Raw genomic sequence first — 22237 nt, forward strand, 5'->3', positions numbered from 1 at the left:
TGAAACAACCAGGACTCTTCCTAGAGCTGGCCGACCAGCCAAACTGAGCAATCGGGGGAGAAGGGCCTTGGTAAGAGAGGTGACCAAGAACCCGATGGTAACTCTGGCTGAGCTCCAGAGATCCTGTGTGGAGATGGGAGAAACTTCCAGAAGGACAACCATCACTGCAACACTCCACCCATCTGGGCTTTATGGCAGAGTGGCAAGACGGAAGCCTCTCCAAAGTGAAAGACACATGAAAGCCCACAGAATCTTTTCTCACAATCAGAGTCCTTCAGGTGCTTTTTGGCAAACTCCAAGCGGGCTTTCATGTGTCTTGTGTAAAAATATATTGTTGCGGTTTTATGTTTTTATAATGGTTAATTTCCCCTCCTAGTTTAGTTACACTACAACACGTAGCCTCGATTAAAGCTCAGTTATTTCATAGTAAATGTAAGCGTAGACCTTTCCTGTGTGTTAGTTTTGCGTTGAGTAGAATAATGGGAATTAGGTCCTTTAGGATGCGTCGATGCTTTGGGTTTTGGCGCGAAATACCACGAGGCAGGCCCTGAACAAGTCGGCCAAAGGCGAAGGAAGGTGGGGGAGGAGCCAACGGCAAACGCGAGCTGCCAATCGGGGCTCGAGGGGAGTGGCTTACCACTGCGGCAAAAGGCAGGGCTTGGAACATTCGATGCGGGCCAGGGCATGGCGATATAACCCTGTGCCCAGAGCCCCCCGCCTCAGTTGTGAGAAGGGACGCGCTGTATTCGGTCCTCCGTCGAGTTATGAGGCAAGCCCATGCGAGAGTGAAAGCGCTGTGTTCAGTTACGAGAGGGAAAGCGCTGTGTTGAGCTGGAGTCAGATCCTCCGTTGAGTTACGAGTGAAAGCGCGCAGTTGTATTAATCGCACTGTAAGAGACAGCTGTGCCGGGCCAGAGACGCGCATATTACCTCCTGCCTGCCTTTGCCAATACAAGCGCAGCGAGGATTCTCCCACCTGCCTGCCTTCGCCGGGGTACGTGTTGTCACGCCGGGTGAGCTGTTCCTGGACGACCAAAGCTGGCGTGTTCAGCGCATGAACATTTCTTCCTTCATCCCCCCTGTGAGTGTGAATGGGCCCATTGTCTGGGATTTTAAGTTAAGACGCTGTGTTCAGGAGCAGTTAAGGACATCCTTCTACATTGACTTCCGGGTTCGGTTGCGAGAGGACGCTGGCGTTGCATATTCGCCGCTTCTCCGACTGGATGGATGTACAGGGTCTGCTTCTACCTTTCTGACCTGACATCTCACACCTGTCCTGCCTTTTCACACCCGCACGTGCCGCGTGTTCTCCGGCTGGATAACGGAATCTGCTTTTGATGGTACGGAATACGGAATTCGAAAGGCCCGCTCCCGTTGATTGTGGCCGTGGCCTTGTTTGCCGGTGGCCTTGTGGCCTTGTTTGCCGCTGTGGTCTTGATTAGCGGCTGCAGTCGTTTGCCGCTGCGTTTGCCGCTGCGTTTGCCGCTTTGCCTCCTCGACCTTGGCCTCGTACTCGTCCCTTCGCTCCTGCCTGGCATGGCTCTGAAGTACTCCGCCGCAAGGCTTCTTCTGCTCAATACCCGCTCCACCCCATCATGCATCTCTGCCATCAAATCAAATGGACTCCTCCGACGACCCAGGTACATTCACCGTGGCTCCGGTCGCAAGTTTGTTTATTTGCAATCAGGTCACTCCATCCCCGTCCTCTGGTCGGCTCAGCGCACTCTCACTCTTCGTCCCAGCGCACCTGGTCACAGCAACCCACACGATCGCACCTCTTGCCTACGAACCCTGGCTAAATCACCTGAATTCATCCCTGCTGTTCAAAACAACATCAAGCTCACCCTGTTCAACACCCGGTCCCTCAACAATAAATGCCTCATCCTGAACGAATACATCCTGGATAACAAACTGGACTTTCTCTGTCTCACCGAAACCTGGCAACAACCTCTGGACTACTACACACTCAACCTCACCACACCCAATGGATATTCCTACGTCAATAAACCACGCTCGGAGGGCCGAGGTGGTGGAATTGCCGTTATCCACCGTCAAGACATCAAGACCAACCTCATCTCCATCTCATCTGCTCCATCATTTGAACACCTGGCTTTAAAACTCTCTGGTCACACGCAGTCAGTCATGGCTGTCGTCTACCGCCCTCCCAAACCACACCCATCATTCCTGTCTGACTTCTCCTACTTTCTGACCCAGCTATGTTCCCTCTCCCCCTCAATCCTCCTCCTTGGTGATTTCAATATCCACATGGACTCCACTGACTCCACAATAACCACTGACTTCACTGATTTACTCACCTGCTTTAACCTCACTCAACATGTCGACTTTCCTACCCATATCCGTGGTCACATTTTGGACCTTGTCTGCTCCACTGGATTAAATTTGCACCATCTCTATGGCTCCGACCTCACCCTCTCTGACCACTTAGCCATCACTCTGACCATCAACATCCCCGCCCCAACACCAAGGCATTATCGCACAATCAACTTCCGTAAGCTAAACGCTCTTTCACCTACCTCATTCTCATCCACCCTCTCTGAAAAAATGTCCACTTCTCCCTTCATTGACCTCCACACCCCTTCCGACCTCACTGACTACTACAACCACACTCTCTCCTCCTGCCTTGACCAGCTTGCGCCTGTAAAAACCAAAACAGTTTCTTTCACCCATTCTGCTCCCTGGTTTACCCCTGAACTCCACCTGATGAAAACTCGTGCTCGCCAACTTGAAAGACTCCGCAATAAAACGGGTCTCACAGTTCACTCCCAAGCCTACAAGGACCACATACAACACAACAAAGATGCCCTCTCCCGCGCCCGCTCTGCCTACTACTCTCAAATTATCCACTCTGGCTCCGGAAACCCAAAAGCACTCTTCTCGACAATAAACAAACTCCTCCGCCCCCTGAACACCACCACCCAGTCATTCACAGTAGACAACTGCATCTCCTTCCTCTCTTTCTTCCAACGCAAAATTGACAACATCTACAACAGCTTGACCACCGCCGCACCCGCTCCCCCTCCAACCACCTGCCCCCCCTTGTCCTGCCATCCCCTGTCTCGGTTCTCCCCAATCTCTCCTACTGACCTCTCTGAACTCCTCATAGGAATGAAAACTGCCACCTGCACTCTTGACCCCATCCCCTCCAGCTTTGTCAAAGCCTCCCTCCCTGCTCTCTCTCCACTTATCATTGCAACAATAAACTCCTCCCTGTCTACAGGCATCGTCCCACCTTCCCTCAAAATTGCTGCTGTTACCCCCATTCTAAAAAAACCTGGTCTAAACCCTGACACCCTAAACAACTTCAGACCCATCTCCAACCTACCCTTTCTGTCAAAAGTTTTGGAACGCGCTGTAGCCACTCAACTCAAACATCATCTCTCTGCCAATAACTTGTATGAAACATTCCAATCCGGATTCCGCTCCAACCACAGTACTGAAACTGCTCTCCTCAAAATCACCAACGACCTTCTCCTCTCCTCTGACGCTGGCAACCTCAACATTCTCGTCCTCCTCGACCTCAGCGCTGCCTTTGACACCATCGATCACACTATCCTCCTCACCCGACTTGAATCCACCTTTAACGTCACCGGCACTGCCCTCTCTTGGATTAAATCATACCTCTCTGACAGATGCCAGTTCATCTCCATCAATAACTGCAAATCCCCCACTGCTCCCCTCCCCCAAGGTGTCCCCCAAGGTTCAGTTCTTGGCCCCCTCCTCTTCATCCTTTACCTGTCCCCGCTCGGTCACTTAATCCGCCGTCATGGTCTCCAATTCCACTGCTTCGCCGATGACATCCAGCTTTTCATCTCCACCAAGTCCGTCTCCACCGACACCCACTCTATCCTGACAAACTGCATCACTGAAATAAAATCCTGGCTTCAAATCAACTTCCTCAAGCTTAACTGTGATAAATCTGAAATAATCATCATTGGCCCAAAAACGCTCACAAAATCCACCCATAACTTTGCCCTCAACATCGACGGTATCCCAGTATCCACCTCCCCTCACATCCGGAATCTTGGCGTCATCTTTGACCAAACCCTTTCCTTCGACAAATACACTAAACAGATCACAAAGTCAGCCTTCTTTCACCTGAAAAACATTGCCCGTCTCCGCTCATCCCTCTCCTCCACGGCTGCAGAAACCCTCATCCACGCCTTCATCACCTCCCGTCTGGACTACTGCAATAGCCTCCTCTATGGTTCACCCTCAAAAATCACCAATAAACTCCAATACATTCAGAACTCCGCTGCCCGTCTACTCACTCATTCCCGGACCCGTGACCACATCACCCCCGTCCTTTACAAGCTTCACTGGCTCCCCATCCCCCAGAGAATCCAGTACAAAATCCTCCTCTTGACATACAAAGCCCTCCATAACCTGGCCCCATCCTACCTGGCTGACCTCCTCTCCAGACACACTCCCACCCGCAACCTCCGCTCTGCTGGTACCAACCTCCTGACCCCCTCCATCCGGACCAAATTCAGATCCTGGGGGGACAGGGCCTTCTCCATCGCTGCTCCCACCCTCTGGAACTCACTACCTCACACCATCAGAGACTCCTCCTCACTCACCACATTCAAAACATCACTAAAGACCCACCTGTTCAACGCTGCATTCAACATTCAACCCACAGCATTTAACCCCTGACTATCTCTTCTCCTTCTCCCTCCTTTTGCTTTAAATATTTCCCTATTGATTCTTGTCTTGTCTTTTTGATTCTTGTCTTATATATATGCCGTATATCGCTGCTGTTTGTTTTCTTGATTCTTGTCTTTTTGCAATTGTTGTTTTCATGTATTGTTATGCATTATGTTTTCCACTCTGTCAAAGCGCCTTTGGGCTTCTGGAAAAGCGCTATACAAAATAAATGAATTATTATTATTATTATAAGACTGCTTAAGACTGCCCTGTGTCTCTGCTTCTTCTACCAGTGTACATGTGTAAATAATAATTAAACGTGTTCTTCCTTTGATTTGACCGTTTCGTCCCTTCCATCATTGACTTAGCGTGGTACGAATTATATCGCTCTGATCGGGTTCCAATAGCAAGGTAACAGCACAGACCACGTGGTACACCATCCGCTCGGGTGTACTCAATTACGCGTGGTTCGTGCGAGACTCGATCCCCGCTGCCGCGGTGGCGTGGGTACTTAAGTACGTGCGAACATTGTCCTGAAACCCTGTTCCACGTCGGCCCGGGAGTGGCGACTCGAGTCTCGCGGTTCGAAGACCCAAGGAGGACAAGGGGCTTAATCCCCCCTTGGTAAGGGAACGCGCTTCGCGCAAAACCGTAACTATATATATATTTTTTTTGTTACGGTCCGCGGATTAGATGTTATTTTTACCGAGCGGAGGTAACCGCGGCCGAACAGTTTTTTTTCCCGACTCACCCAGACGTTGGCTGTATCGCGCCACCGCTACTCAATGTGGGAAAACTCTAAAGCGACCGAATGCAAAGAGGAAGAAGGAGACGTACAGAAGAGTAACGGCGTTTATTGTTTACACGCACATAAGCAAAAAGAGCAGTCACGATTATTTACAGGGGACATGAGACGCAGGTGACACAGTGCAAATGACTAGCTTACCTAACAGGCTTAATTAATACCCAGGACAGAACAAACGAAGACACAGACTCACGCGGGGAACTGCAGAGTGGATTGGCTGGAAGGAGGAATGTTCAGCTCGGACCACAAGCTGGAAGGCTTGGCAGGGCGCACAGCAAGCCGGGCCTCGTCAGGCTGGGAGCGAGCAGGGCGACGGCGGCACGCGTATCTCGCTGCACGCGGCCGGGGCTGGTTGTCGCTCCACGTCTCGGGCTCTTTTGGGTCCTCCCCTTCTTTCTCCCAAATCGTCTGACGCGTCTTTCTCTCCTTGCGCACTTGTCTCTGTGAAGGTCGTCTCTTTTCAGACTCAGAACTCATCTGCTTGGGGAACGTCCCGCAGCGGGTTATATATGCCCCGCCCCTCAACCTTTGCGAACCTCCTTGATCTTTCTTGCCACACCATCTCGAAGTCCAACCCCTTGTTTGTGGTTGGTTGAGTGGGGCTTACTCACTCCTCCCCTCTCTGACGAGGTGGGGACCCGCCTTTCTTCCCCAACCCTGCCTCGTGGCCAATGGCGGCTTTGGAGGGGATGTAATTGCCAATCGAGGCTTGGCAATGACGAAAGGGGGAAATGGAGGTTTTTGGGAATGGGAATGAAGGGAATCTATCTCTTTCACTTGGTGCAATGGAGTGTCATTCTAATGGAAGACAAGGCCTTACTCTAAAACACTTAATAAGATATAAGCTACTGAACAAGGGTTTTATCGTGTCCTGCAATGTGGTGTTTATGGAATAAACTACCGAGACGCCCTTTTTATCTTTACACAACTCTGGAGGCAGGAGGGGCCATATCCAACAATGTTACACAACAATTTCCAATACAATACAATAAAAAAAATGCCATCCTCATATCCCACAGAACCCACAGAGGTAACAGCATTAAAGGTTAAAGGTTGCACCACATAGGTAGGCCACATGCAACACATAGGTCACCTTAGGACGTTAGTTATTTCATAGTGTGTGTTTAGGATAAGGCCATTCCCAATAGTTGCATCTGCGTTGTGTAAAATAAATAAGAGTAGGCCCCGTTCGTCCATTTTGCAGCCTCCCTTCAATCGACGCCATTAAGCGCTATTCAGTCTGTACTCCATCGCCCTCGCAGTTTGTTACACCTCCTTTGCCAGCAGCGTTCGCTGCCCTTGAGCTCGCTCAAACCAGTCCAAATGCCACGAGGTAAAGCCCGGAAAGGGGGCGGAGCGCAAGGGTGGGGGAGTGGCCACGTCGAGCAGCCGTCAAAGGCGGAGCCGGTAAGCCTTCACCAGCCATTCAGGGCTCCAGTGACATCGCCTGACAGGGTGTGGCTGGACATTCCAGAGGGTTCGCTGGGCGTGGCAATATAACCCTTCGCGCGAGGCCCCCACCTCAGTTATTAGCGGGGAGAGAGAAGCGCTTGACCTGATCGGAGTTGAGTTACGGGAGAGACGCTTGAGTAGTTACGAGAGGGAGAGACGCGCGGTGACAAGCCTTGATTGAGTGATTGCGCTTTACAAAGGGCGGGCGCGCGGCACGCATTGCAGAAGACTGCAGCGTCAATAAGGACCTTGGGGAAGTGGCGCATTCGTTCGTAACAATACCGGGAGCGCGTATAAAGGCGCCGGTACAAGTATTACGTACGATATTGTTGCGGATTCGGGGGTCGGCGCTCCCCTTACCGAGGGGGGGTTAATCCCCTTGTCTTCTAAACTGGCCGATCCCCCAGCCCTGGAAATTATAACGCTCCTTTGCGGGGTTGAGATTGGCCAGGGTGATTGGTCAAGATGGACTCCCAAATACCTGCTTACCAATCTCTCCGCAAAGCAGGGAGATAATTTCCGCTCGAACCATGGACAGATGAAAATTGCTGAGCGGTTTAGCAATCCGCGATTCAAGCCGTTAGCAATAAGGTTAACCCGATTCTGAGCGGTTCTAATCGTGCCACAGGTACTCAATGGGGAAAAGACAAAGACAATCGGTTGAGAGGAAATCAAAAGGTAAGGAAAGAACAAATATGGTTTATTAATTACACTATACAATAAAAGAGGAAACGAAAGAAGGGCATGTACAAGGGAAGAAGACGAAGCAGCAGGCACAGGGCAATCTTGTACACTTAAATATCACGCCCAGAACAATACAGACAGACTTACACGAAAGGGGAATAGCAGGAAGGAGGAGAAGGTCCAGGCAGATGGCAGGGGAGGAAGGTCCGGGCACATGGTTCAGGCGTTGAGGTCCGGCTCCAGGTTCACGCTCCACTCTGGTCCATGCATTCCACTCTGGTTCACGCTCCGGTTCCGCGGCGAAACCCGGCAGGCAGTGCGGTTAGTATTGTCGCGGTAGCGGACCGACTCTCTCACTCACTTCGTGTCTGGTCTCGTTCTTGACCCAACTCTTCTGCTCTCTGTTCGACTCACTGTCTCTCCCTCTCTCTCTCTCGTAAGTAATCCCACGCAAGTGCTTTTATCACGTGCTCGCGTATCAAGCCGCATGCCTTTTTGGTCCGCCTACCGGTGAACACGCCTCGGCCCTGATTGGTCACAAGGGTTCACCGGCTCCTCCCTTCGTAACACGTTTATGGGGCCACGCCTCGCTCTGACAACTCCTCCCCCTTTTTCTCTAGCTTGACCGCGTGGTTAATGGCGTTTGGAGCGAGCGCTGAGGCAGCGAAGGCTCGATGCAGCGAACGCTGCTGGCAAAGGCGCGCAATACAATTTGGAGAGGGTAAAGCCGCAAAATGAATAGGATTGAACAAGGGGCCTAGGTTATTTGATTAATGCAATGCAGAGTCAAACTATTGGAAACAGAGCCTTACCTGAAACACGTACTAATGAAATAACTGAAGAAGGTCCTATGGTGTCCTACGTGTTGCAATAGGGCCTAACTAGGGTGTGACCTTTGACCTTTTGAAGATGGGGATATTTACAGGGAATTATTTACAAGGCTTATTATTTTACAAAGTGAAGGTTCTAAAAACCGTAACGCTATATAATCGCCCAGCTTACCGATCCCCCGATATATAAATTGTCCGCGTCGCGCCTACGCCACGGGGAGAGCTGCCTGCCGTCTTCCACCATCTGCACGGTACGAGTCGCGGACCGGACGAGCTGTGGACCCTTGGACCCTCAACACCCCCATCTACAAACCCCGTGTGAGTGACCCTGAGAGTGAACGGGCCTGTGTCCAGGGATAAGTTTAGACTGTTATTAAGGCTGCCCTGCGTATCTGCTTCTTCCTCTTGCCTGAACATTCTCTTCTTCTTTTCCTCTTCTAATTGCACAAAGTGTGAATAAATTACCTGTTCTTCCTGGTTTTCCTCTTAATCCGATCGTCCTAGTGATTTCTCAATTGGGTAAGCGTGGCACGATTACAACCGCTTAGAATCGGGTTTAGTACCTACTAATGGCCCGAATCGCGGCTTGCTTCGCTCGGCGTGTCCACCAACGCCGTGGTTCGGGCGGGAGTTATTTCCTCGTTTCCGGTCAGTGTTAGTACTTAGGTAATAGAACTAAATTCGACCAACAGCCCTATTTAACGCTGCCCGGAAAGGACGTTATAGCCACGGGATCGCGTCGGTCAGATAAAGGACAAGGGGATTAATCCCCCCTTGATAAGGGGAAGGCCGACATTTGGGATATGCAACAATATATATATATATATATATATATATATATATATATATATATATATATATATATATATATATATATATATATATATATATATATATATATATATATATATATGTATATATATATGTATATATATATATATATATATGTATATATATATATATGTATATGTATATATATATATATGTATATATATATATATGTATATATATATATATATATATGTATATATATATATGTATATATATATATGTATATATATATGTATACAGTGGTACCTCGGCTTACGAGTTTAATCCGTTCCGTGACGGAGCTCGTAAGCCAAATCGCTCGTAAGTCAAAGCAAATTTTCCCATTCAAATGCATTGAAATGCTATTAATCCGTTCCAGCCTCAAAAAAAAAACACCAATTTTTTTTGTTAGGTGCTTTTAAATAACAAAAATGTACTTTATAAATAACAAATAATGTATAAACAAGCACGACCTCGTATATACTGTACATAATACAAGAGAATGTAAAGAAATAAACTGGACCTCTATCCATGAAGATATGGAGAAGTTGTTGTTTGTGTGGTTGAAGGAGAAGCAGCTCGCAGGAGATACCGTGACCGAGAGCATCATGTGTTTGAAAAGATTGAAACTCGGATATCGAGCACGGACCACGAGGTGTTTTTTCTTTTTTCTTAATCTCGGTTTCAGTGAACTTTTGCTCTGTGCTCACGTGTACTGTACCTGTACCTGTAATGGTACGTCAGAGGATGGCACCTGTTGTCATCATATTAAGTGCAAGATGTTCTGCATCGTAAGTTGGTACACCGTGGTCTTTCGGCGGTGTTTAAGCCGGCCGTCTTGGCTTCTGTCACCATTGGCATTGAGTCTTTCGATGTAGGTAGGTCGTTGTGTGCCGGTGCCTTGGCCGAATTCCTTCATTGCTGCATTGTTAGCTCACCTGGTTTTTTATACCACATCTTTGGTTATCGGACCAGCGAATGACGTCATCTCCAAAGTATGGCTTATTCTCACTTGTCTTGGACGATCTTCTACTTCTAGCCTTCCACCGTGCATTTGGTGTCCACTGTACTTACTGTACAGTGCCTGGTAAAATTGATGTAATGGGTTTTTGACCGTCAACGCCATGAACCGTCAACGCCATGAACCGCTAACACTCAAAAGCCCATTTATCGCGCCTTATAAAGCAAAACGCAAACCGAAAGCCATGCCTCTCAAGCGAGGCGTGCTTCCGTGGTCACGTGATCCACAGGTGTAGCTCATTATACCCGCACGCGCGACACGCTTTGGCGGTCACGTGACCAGCCACTCTGGAGGCGGGGATCCCCGCCGATGACGTCACCGGCTGGAGCAAGGAGATTCCTCGCTAATGTATTTCGACGATTGCGTGTTTTATATCCAAGCAGAGATGCTTTCACGGCAAGATAACCACGTGACCGGAACCGGAAGCCACAACCGGAAAATTCAAAAAAATAAATTTTTTGAGCTCGTACATCGGATCTCGGCTCGTATCCCAAAGCAACAAACCGCCCGAGCGACGGCTCGTATCCCGAAAAACTCGTACGTTGGGGCACTCGTAAGCCGAGGTACCACTGTATATGTATATATATATATATATATATATATATATATATATATATATATATATATATGTATATGTATATATGTATATGTATATATGTATATGTATATATGTATATGTATATATATATATATATATATGTATATGTATATGTATGTATATATATATATGTATATGTATATGTATATATATATATATGTATATGTATATATATATATATATATATGTATATGTATATATATATGTATATATGTGTGTATATATGTGTGTATATATATATATATATATATATGTATATATATATATATATATATATATATATATATATATATATATATATATATATGTATATATATATATATATATATATATATATATATATATATATATATATATATATATGTATATATATGTATATATATATATATATATATATAATATAATATATGTACACACACACACACACAGACTTGGCATTTAATATGGAATATTTTTTTTGTGGGGGTGAACTTACTTTTCAAGATGTCTTAGAACCAAAAGTTCATTGGAATTATGTTGAAATAATTCTAGATTTTGTTAATGTGACCTTTAAAAGAAACAACTAGAACGGGCACTCGGTAGAGCGCATACCTTCGCCGCAGCTACTGTTCTGTACTTGGCATGGGAGTGTAGGGAACAGAACAGTGAACAGTTTGGTGCTGATTTCATGCAAATCGGATAAGAATTGACCGAGTTATGACAAAAAACGCACATTTTGCAAGGTCGTGACCCCCCTGACCTTTGACCCCCAACCGCTAACAAGGGTAATGTCTTCACTGGGTCATGTCGTATATCACAAGATCGGGCATTGAATTCTGAACATTTTGGCATTAGTTGCATGCCAATTGGATAAAAATTGACCGCGCTATGGTAAAAATACGATTTTGACCTTTTCGTGATCTTGACCTTGACCTTTGACCCGATTGCTCCCAAAATCTAATCAAATGTGTCCGGTATAATAACCAATCATCCCACCAAATTTCATGCAATTCGCTTGAATACTTTTTGAGTTATGCGAATAACATACACACACACACACACAGACATACAAATAAATACACAGCGATCAAAACATAACCTTCCGCTTTTGCGAAGGTAAAAACCACATTTGACATTTCAAAACAAATAAATTGATCCTTGAAAGTGATGTAAACTGATATCGAACTCAATTCATGGACAGTACTGTTAAACTTCTGTACGTTTTCCAGAAGTATCTCTTTATTTTGCACATTAGCCAAATTTTTTTTTAACAAAAAAAAAAGTTAAATTACGACTGGGATTACCGACAGTAAAATTACAGTTCAGTACTTCGTGTAACCCCCACGAGCATTCAGGAGAGCACGTACACGTTGAGGCATGCTGTTCACGAGATTTGCCAAGGTTTGGACAGGAATCGCTTGCCATGCAGTGACAATAGCCTGCTGCAATTCACGCACAGAGGTCGGCTGCTGGTCCAAGTGGTCGATTTGACGCGTTAATTCTGCCCACAAGTTCTCTATCGGATTCATATCTGGGGACATGGCAGGCCACTCCATATGCTCTACACCACAGTCAGCAAGAAAGTGTTGGATCATGCGAGCACGATGAGGCCGTGCATTGTCATCTTGGAACACAAAGTTTCCTCGAAAGGCTGCACGAGCAAATGGAAGCAATGTTTCTTCCAGAATGGCCCTGTACTTGAACTGGTTCAGGTTTCCATTCAGAACAACCAGGTCAGTTTTGCCCCCTGCATGAAAAGCAGCCCAAACGGTCACCCCACCACCTCCAGCTTGGACTCTTGGCACTATACAATCTTTGTTGTAGGCTTCATGCACTTGTCTGCGCACTCAGACGCGGCCATCTTGACGATAGACCAGAAATCTAGGCTCGTCACTGAAGATCACGTGGCTGCCATTGACGGTGCTCTCTGGCCCACTGCAATCGGCGCTGGCGGTGTTGTCTGGTCAGGCGTGGCTTTCTCAGGGGACGCCTGGCACGATAGCCTGCTTGAACCAGTCGTTAGTCGACTAGCCTTCTGTATACAGGCACATTTGTCAGTTGCTGCCACTCAGCCCTAAGCCGATTAGCTGACTTGGTACGGCCATTGCAGACTAACCGGTGCAGCAGCGATCATCCCTCCTTGTGGTTCTGCGGGGACACCCCTCTGAGCATTTCGTTTCAGGATCTTTGACACCTGACCTTGAGTGATGCCATACTGCCGAGCAATAGCACGCTGTTTCATGCCGGAATTTCGTAAAGCCACCACTCCACGACAAACAGCATTGTCGAGTTGACTGACCATCTCCAGAGGAAGTGGCAATAACTTTTGGAGACGTGCAGAAGTTGTTTTCCACTAATACAGAACGCAACAACCCTTGTATACCCGACTGTGAAGCCAATCATCAAATGTACCTGTCCGTACATTTTGTCGTGCCACCTGTGATATAATCCTGTTGTTGACTTCTTGCTGCGACAGACAATCAGTGACATGGTTCTTTTAACAAATAAATCACCAAAGTGTAAAAGAAACTCACCAGATTGATATACTGAGTTAAGAAAGTAAACCCAAGTCAAGAAAAAAAAAAATTCCATATTAAATGCCAAGTCTGTGTATATATATATATATATATATATATTTTATTTAACCCTTGCCTGAGGAGAGGGTATTGCATTTGAGTCCATTTGTCTGTTTGTCCACACAGAATAAATGTGATTGTCTGTGCAACCGTTGGTCTGATTGACAGGAAATTTTCACCGTAGGTGTAACTCCACATCAGAATTTTTAATGATAATTATGACGTCATAGGTCATGTGGTATGGGTGCCATTTGCGCCTCTTTCTCCGAAAGCGCTGCATAGAAGTAAAAAATTGAGACATGGCTCATTGTAAAGAACTCTCCATGGGGAATAAAATGTTAATGATTGTCATCGGTGCCTCCATTATGACACCATAATTTGACAAGTACAAAACTTCATCCAATCAAGATGAATTTTCTTGAGCATAATCCATGGATAAATTGGTGGAGAAAAAAAAAGTCATCTGTAACGTGGTTCGGCCGCCATATTTGTTTTAACACAAAGGTCTTAAAAACCACTGAAAACACGTCCTGGCGAGGGTCTGCAATCTCTGATTGCTCTTTCTTTTTTTTTGATTAATTGATTACTCATTCAATTATTATCGATTTATTAAGTACTTATTTATTTTCTTTCTCATCTGGGCAATATTTCAGGCACCTTTTGTGCTATAAAGCTGATATTCGGACACGACACTGACCAAATGATTTTTCTGTAAAGGATATTTTTGATTTATTGATCAATTCATCGATTAATTATTTAATTCTTTGATTAATTGCTTACTTTTCAAGAAGTTACAGATTTGGATGAAACGGTGGTGGTTTAGGTGTGCTATTAGCCAATTGATTAAGAAATTAATTATTTTACAATTATCATTTATTTACCTTAATTACACAATCGATTATTGTACTCCGCTCTCTCCCAATTCCATCTCCATGTGCTGCACTGTGGACTGTGATCTAAAGGTGTTGAAAGGGTGTTGGAGGTCTTTGGAAGTGGCAGGGGCTGGGAGACTTGTAAGGATAGAGGGAACAATGAATGGAGCCAAATGCAGGCCAAACCTTGAGGAGAACCTGCTTCAGAGTACAAAAGACCTTAGACTGCAGCGAAGATTTACATTCCGACTGGACGATGACCCCAAGCATACAACCAAAGCAACACTGGAATGGCTTCAGAACAGGAACGTAAAAAGTTATTGAGTGGCCCAGCTGAAGCCCAGTCTTAAATCCCATTGAGAATCTGTGGAAAGACTTGAATACTGTGGAAAGACACCTCCAATTCCCATTCCAACTTAACAGAGTTTGAGCAAGTCTGCAAGGAAGAATGGGAGAAACTCCCCAAATCCAGATGTGCAGAGCTGATAGACACCCAAGAAGACTCAAAGCTGTAATTGCTGTCAAAGGCATGAAATATTAACTCAAGGGGTTGAATACTTTTGTAAATTAAATATTTCTGTATTGCATTTTTAATTATTTTGTAACAAAAATTCTAAAAAAAATTAATTCTGCTTTGACATTATGGGGTGTAGATAAGTGACGTGTGTAGATCAGTGACAAAAAAAAAATCTCAATTCAATCAATTTTCAATTCAGGCTTTAACACAACAAAATGTGAAAAAGTCAATGGGTGTGAATACTTTCTGAAAGCACTGTTTAGTTGGGTTGAAGAATCACTTGAAAATTCTCATGTCTGAATCCGGCTCCTTGCCAAAATCTAATCGATTTGTCATTGGCACACACCTTGGCACACCTGTCCACCAAATTTCGGCCGAATCCGTTCTTAACTTTGAGATCTTGCTGATAGACAGGTGAAAACATAACCTCAGTCCACCTTGGTTGGCGGAGGTAGATAAAAACAAAATTGATACAAGGTTTGTTGCTCTCATCAGAGACTGGTCTGTGATTTCCGTTTCTTGACGTCAGCTGTATAGGCTTAAATTTATCGTTTTAAATTAATAATAATATGGTATCTCTGCAAATGAAAATCTTCAGTCTGAATTCATGAGCCTTACTGTTTCTCAGCTGTCTCGGTGGAATTATTGCAGCTTGTCATTATTGCAGGCGTTTCTTGTCACCTCAAATATGTTTTTAATAAAGCTTGCTTGTGCTCAGCTTCTGATGCATTTGGCGAATGATTGTTTTTCTTTGGCCTTCTGATGGAAAGAGATGGTAAAGCTCACTGTGACCTCACTGCAAATTTGATTGGGGTCCCAAACCAACAGAAATCTTCCATTGAACTTGAACGGTTGACCACAGCAGAGGAATGAACTGTGCATAATTATTTTGGGGGTTTTGCAGAAGCTTAATGGGATTTGTGTTTACGCCATAACCATTGGACGCAAATGGCATCGTTTGCGTGTGTTCCCACAGCCCGGGCTTTTTGCGCTTTGTGAGTGTGCTTTGCAAGATGGCCCCGCATGAACGCAAGGCCTTCCTGCAGTTCACAACGGGTTGTTCATCGCTACCTCCTGGTGGCCTGTCGAACCTACATCCACGGCTCACGATTGTCAGAAAGGTGAGTGGGAGTGCAAAGTGCAGAGTACTACAAGATGACCTTTTCCTATCGTGAGTGGTGTGTGCTTATCTGCTTTGAGACAGTCATTGCATATTCCATTTAAAAGCATATGTTTTTTATTTAAATCTTTTTTTTTTTTTTTTTAAGCATATCATTGCATATTTTTTTGAAGGAACGATTGAAGGTTCCTTTTTTTTTGTTTTGATAATCTTAAAGCCAGTTTCAGTAGAAATTTTTCTTTGTTCATTCCTTGTCACAGTATATTTGTTCTGGCCACTCATATGTAGATGTTAAAACTTAATGGTGTCTTTTTAAAAGAGTAGGCCATCAGGTGCCAGCATGAATATTCCAAATTATTGCCCTGTCTGCTACTGGGATGCAATGGAAAAGCACCCAGTGTATTCCCTGCCCTGGGACTGCTTTGGTGACACTGGATCTTGTTTCCTATGTTTTCAATGGAAATTTACGTGCAATCAGCTGTACTTGCTGGGTGAAACTAGCACGTCGGGAGGTTTATTCATTTGGATGCTGTTTCACTTGCGATTGTGTAACAACTAAGCCATGGGCAAACGTTCATGAACATTGTGTAATCATGGTTCATGTAATCAACAAAACACGTGAAACTGCCAGACAAGCAGCGGAAAGGAAAGTTTCATATTCCACCCGAGTTTTATCATGCACAGGTGCAGACACTGACACGCACGATGTGCCTTGCAATTTACAGTGTCTGTTCCACTAAAGCAGTCGGTGTCGGTTGGCAACGTTGTATTCCTGGACAGGTCACCGCTCCGACGCAGGATGCTTTACCGAAGTTACAGGAATTTGGAATTTGTTAAAGGTGCTGGAGATCTCGCTTGTTCTTTGCAAAAGACACCGTTTGATATTTAACTTTCATCGCTGGTAGGCAGGTCCTCCGGTTTAATTACCCTTTTGATGGACAGCATGTGCATTGGTGTGCCCTATACATGTGGCAACACCATTGCGACAGTTTAATGTTGGGTCAAGATTCAAAACCAGGCTAAGACGGCTCAAAGGTAAGTGTGCATACCTCCTAATCTGATCTACCAGTCATACTTTCGTATCATTTGGGGGAACAGGTCAGTTTGGAGTTAAAACGTTTATCGATGTTTGTTTATTGTCATGATTTGTGTGTGCATGTATACGTATATATAATTTTGCATTTTTTTTTTCTCAGGTTGATGCCTCCGATGGAAGCTTCCCTTCTGTAAACACATGTGTTCATTACCTCAAGCTGCCTGAGTATTCCTCTGAAGACATTATGAGGGAACGTTTGTTGGCCGCTACCATGGAGAAAGGCTTCCATTTGAACTGATTCATTCATCTTTCTTTTCCTTCTCACATTTTGCTGAACAAGGCGACGGCACGCCTCATTCTGCCCTGACAAAGGGCTTTAGCTGTTTGAACATTTAAAATGGAAGCCGTTTAAATGAATAAATGTGGGGATGGGAAGGTCTTGCTCAGTGACAAATTGTTCATTGTAACTGCATGCCTGTTAAAAAAAAAAAAAAAAAAAAAACCTTCAGTTTGTCTACCACGTTTTGGCCATTTCATTCCACTGTTAGACGAATTTGAAGGTTTCAAGCACGTGATTTTGTTTTAATTATCATGTTCATTTGCAATAAATAAATGTAGATTAACTTTAAATGTCTTTTTCTTTGTGGACATGCTGTGGATTTGTGTACTTGCCACGGTTTGTAGATGTGGATGGAAAAGGCAGCGTTCTGGAAATGTCGCTCGTGATGAGACGGTCAACATTTTGATGTGACAGTTTTACTTACTTTGTCGTTACTCTTATTTATTTTTATTCCCCACAAAAATGATGCCATTTATGTAATCACAAATAAATGCTATGGAATATGTTTTTGAAGAAGACATGTTTTGCTGTTGGCTGCTTCACTATCCCACCCATCTATCTTTTCACCTTTCAATTGCTGGTCATGCACCAACAGGATATTAACAGTGTATGTGTGTATGGACAAAAAAGAAGGGAGGTGAAAGATGAGTGGATCTATTTTCTCTGTTATATAAGGGGTGTTGCAAAATAAATGATACTTTTTTCCCCAAAGATGAAATTAAGTTTCAATCGGATGAAAATCCAACCAACGGCTTTATTTCATTCAAAAATTAAAAACTCACGTTTAATACGCGTCGATGTCCACCATTAGCTTCAGAAACCCTTTGAAGTCAACTTTTAAAAGATTTCAGCAAAGACATGAACATTAGTCGCAAATATGACGGAGACAACACGCATGCACACAGGGACAGTTTTCCTTTTACCAATACATGCAAAAATCGAGTATAATTTCCCTTGGCGGTTGAAACCCAAAAAAATTATTTTATTTATATATATATATATATATATATATATATATATATATATATATATATATATATATATATATATATACACACACATTATATATATATATAGTATATATGTATTTATTTTTATATATATGTATATGTGCATAACTGTGAGAAATAGTCGAAACTCCACAGTACGAGCAGGGCGTTTCATTTGCATTAAATAAATAATCGGGAGATTAAATCAGATGCGGACGTAGCTTCAGGACGGTCGTTGTTTAATTCTCGACAAGCTTTCGACCAACAAAGGTCTTCTTCTTAGTCGTCCCCAAGTTCAGCGGAAGTATATATGTGTATATATATATATATATATATATATATATATATATATATATATATATATATATATATATATATATATATATATATATATATATATATAAAAACCAGCATTCACAGCCCATACAACTACTACCCCTCCATTTTCCTCCCACCGTGATTAATAGTAAACATCATTTTAAGCTTTCACAAGCCCCAGGTTTCACTTTCCTCACTGATAGGGATGATCAGGGAGGTCGTTTATATATATATATATATATACAGTATATATATATATATGTATATAAAGTTCTCCAACTCTATTGTGTGGAGGCACATCCCTTTCTTGCAGGTATGGTTCCAAGTATTTTCAGCTTTTAGAAGCTTTGAGCCATTTTAGGTAACAGTCCTTGTCTCACATCTATACTATGAGAGCTGTTTCTGTTGCCTTTTTCTCAGATGTCTGAACAGATCTTCGTTAACTTTCAGAAGTTCCCGAGTGAGTGCCAAGGAGCGTTTTTGGCAAAAAAGTTGAATATCTTCTGTATATATAAAATAAAGTGTTTGTTTGTTTGTCTGCACGCGCTAATCTGAACGGTGAAAGATAGGAGGAAACCTCTGAAACAAAAAATGTCGGGGCGGGCCCCAGGAAGGTTATCGGCTAGGTGGTGAGGCCGGTCTGGGCCCATTTCGCAATTAAAAGCTGAGCTGAATTGTCGTATTCAATCTACGGCCACGAGTAAAAGCTGAATTATAGTATTAAATGAACGAAATGCGGCCGCGGCCAGATAGTCAAACTCGGCTGCTTCGCAAGGCTGTGTTTTATTCCTTTTTTTAGTACAGAAGATTAAGTGCATTCAGCTCGTCTACTATAAATGGATGAGGTGTGTGCGCGCGTGTCAGCATACTTTTTGATAATTCATTACGTACCATTCAGGTCTACTGTTTAGACCGCTGAGACCCTTTAGCGTTTAGACCTTGGAAGACCTTTTAACACTTGGGACCCAAAAGACCCCCCCCCCCCCCCCCCAAGGACCCAAAACACCCAGATGACCCAAAGGACCCAGCTGACCAAAAACTCCCGAGTACCCAGAAGACCCAAATGTTCCTAAGGACCAAAATGACCCAAAAGACCCCCAAGGACCCAAAAGTCCCTGAGGACTAAAGACCCAGATGACCCAAAAGTGCCCGAAGATCGAAAAGTCCCCAAAAGACCCAGATTACCCAAAAGATCCTGAAGACTACGACTACTGTAAATGGACGAGGTGTGTGTGTGTGTGTGTGTGTGTGTGTGTGTGTGTGTGTGTGTGTGCCATGTTTTTTGTGGAGTTATATTGGAGCGTTCTGATGTGGAGTGTGATACACCAATGATCTGAGCCTATTTGGTGAATTTACTACAAAGAACCCAGAAGAATTCCCATGTTTTAAACGTGCCATGTAAGGTGTATATACTATCAGCTTATTTAGGTGTTTCTGCATCATGGCATTCTAATCACAAAATATATAATATTGTAACAAAAATATATTAATTAATATTAACAAAAACAATATTCTTATTTGTATCATTTGGCAATCTTCTTCTTATAATACAGCAAACGTATATGGTTATGTATGTTTATATGCGACCAAAACGTCTTCTTCAAAGAAAATTCACACCCAAAACACAGTCCGTGAACTCTTAATTACATTTAGACTGCTGAGACCCCTCAGACCTTTTATGACCCTTTAAGTCCCTTAAGACCACCAAGGCCCCTGAAGACCCAAAATACACAGAAGACCCAAAAGCCCCTGAAGACCCAAAACACCCCAAAGACCCAAAATACCCTTAAAGGCCCTGAAGACCCAAATGGCCCTGAAGACCCAAAAGACACCGAAATGGTCAAAGATGCCTATCCCTCTGAAACGACGTGTGGTGAGGCACGTGGAATGCGCAATCACGCTAGTAATAATAATGAACATATTGCTATGGTTTTGAGATGTGTACAGTGAGCTCAATAAAGGTTAAAGGTTGCCCCCCATAGATAGTCACACAAGCAACATGTAGCCTCATTTGTAGTAAAGTTATTTCTTAGTATATGTGAGAGTAGGCCCTTCCCAGTGTTAATTCTGCGTTGTGTAAAGACAGGAGAATAGGCCCCACTTCTGCAAACCATTCTACCTCTACAGGCGTGATCCATTTTGCTGCCCTTTGCTTGCTTACTATTCGAGTTAACACGAGGTAGGCCTAAAAAGGTGGGGGTGGCGTTGAGGTCGGGGGAGGCAGAGGCGATGACGGTAAGCATGAGCCGCCAATCAGAGCTCAGAGGGTGTGGTGAGAAGAGTCTGAGTTCCAGAGGGTTCGCGGGGCGGGCCTATATAACCCGATGCGTGGAGGACTTTCGTTGAATAGGGCTTGATGAACTTGACTATAAGAACGCGCATGCTAACCAACACCAAGGCGTTGACGAAGAAGAGTTGGTTGCTAGACATATGCGGGCGCAGCCAGGCGCGTTTATAACGAACTTGCGCATTTCAGCCAAGCGAGTGAACGAGGCTGCGTAACCGCCCTTCGCCATAAAAGCCGTCCCGCCCTTTCCCGTAAAAGTCCTCCCTACCGTTCGCCCCGAGATATCGCCTTTGATCAAGCGACGCGCTACGTGGCCCTGTCTTCGCCGATCTCCATCTTCGCGGACGTGCCGGGGACCGTGGAGGGCTGGACGAGAACCATCCTTGGATGCGCTGGGGAACACCTGCCCATCTGCAATACCCCGTGTGAGTGTGAGACGGGCCCGTTGTCTTTGGGATAATTAAGACTGTATAAGGATTTCCCTGTGTCTCTTCGTCCTGAACTGTATATACGTGTGATAATCATTAAACCACTCTGTTCTTCCTTTCTTCTGAATTCGATCGTTCCCATGATTTCTCCAATTGACTAAGCGTGGCACGAATAAGATCGCTCCAATTGGGTTCCATGAGTTATAACTGCGTGGATCATGTGTACACAAACCGCTCGGCGTATTCCAACCTCACGTGGTTCGTGCGAGGCTTGTTTCCTCGCTTCCAGGGCAGCGCGAGTACTTAGGTACGAGCGAGAATTTGGTCCCGAAACCCTATTTTGCGCTGTCCGGAAGGGACGTTGCAAGCCCCGGTTCCGCCAGGCCCAATAAAGACAAGGGGATTAATCCCCCCTTTATAAGGGGGGAGGGCCGGCGAGAGAACCGCAACAATATAATACCCCTCTTACCCTCCCCATGCCTCCCTGCTCTGGCCCACTGCACATCTGGGCTTAAACCATATACAAACAACTTCTCCCAAACCACCAAATCGATTGACTCGAAACTTTACGTGTCATTGACTCGGCATGGCGATTAAAAGATGATCACAAAAACATCATTTGTCACATGGTGTGGCAGCCATATTGGATTGACGGAAAATATTAAATAATTATACATCTGAAACAAACTACTTACCTTTTACAAATACCATCGAGCACCACTGTTGCATACAGTTTGAAAATAATGACATCATAGGTCATGTAGTTTGGCAGCCATCTTGGATAGAAAAACGAACCTTATCCTTGCTTCGTACTCGATATACAGGACTTTGTCCCCATGACACCATCGTTTCGTGGGATTTTCTGCGCATGCGCACAGCATTCTGGGGGCGGGTTCATCATTTTGAAATG

At 44.6% G+C, this 22237-nt stretch overlaps 1 protein-coding gene across 1 annotated transcript in view; it reads left to right on the top strand.

Annotated features, from left to right (window-relative positions):
* The window catches only part of HECTD1 (HECT domain E3 ubiquitin protein ligase 1), a 99632-nt gene extending 81809 nt beyond the window's left edge, over positions 1 to 17823 (top strand). Inside the window, exons 39-40 of the mRNA XM_068120024.2 lie at positions 15786 to 15930; positions 17126 to 17823. Coding sequence (XP_067976125.1) covers positions 15786 to 15930; positions 17126 to 17263 — 283 coding nt within the window. The 3' untranslated portion in view covers positions 17264 to 17823. The remainder of the gene's footprint in view (positions 1 to 15785; positions 15931 to 17125) is intronic.
* The last annotated feature ends 4414 nt before the right edge of the window (positions 17824 to 22237 follow it).

Source organism: Myxine glutinosa, chromosome 6 (assembly GCF_964187855.1).
Source record: "Myxine glutinosa chromosome 6, kmMyxGlut1.1, whole genome shotgun sequence".
Taxonomy (NCBI): domain Eukaryota; kingdom Metazoa; phylum Chordata; class Myxini; order Myxiniformes; family Myxinidae; genus Myxine; species Myxine glutinosa.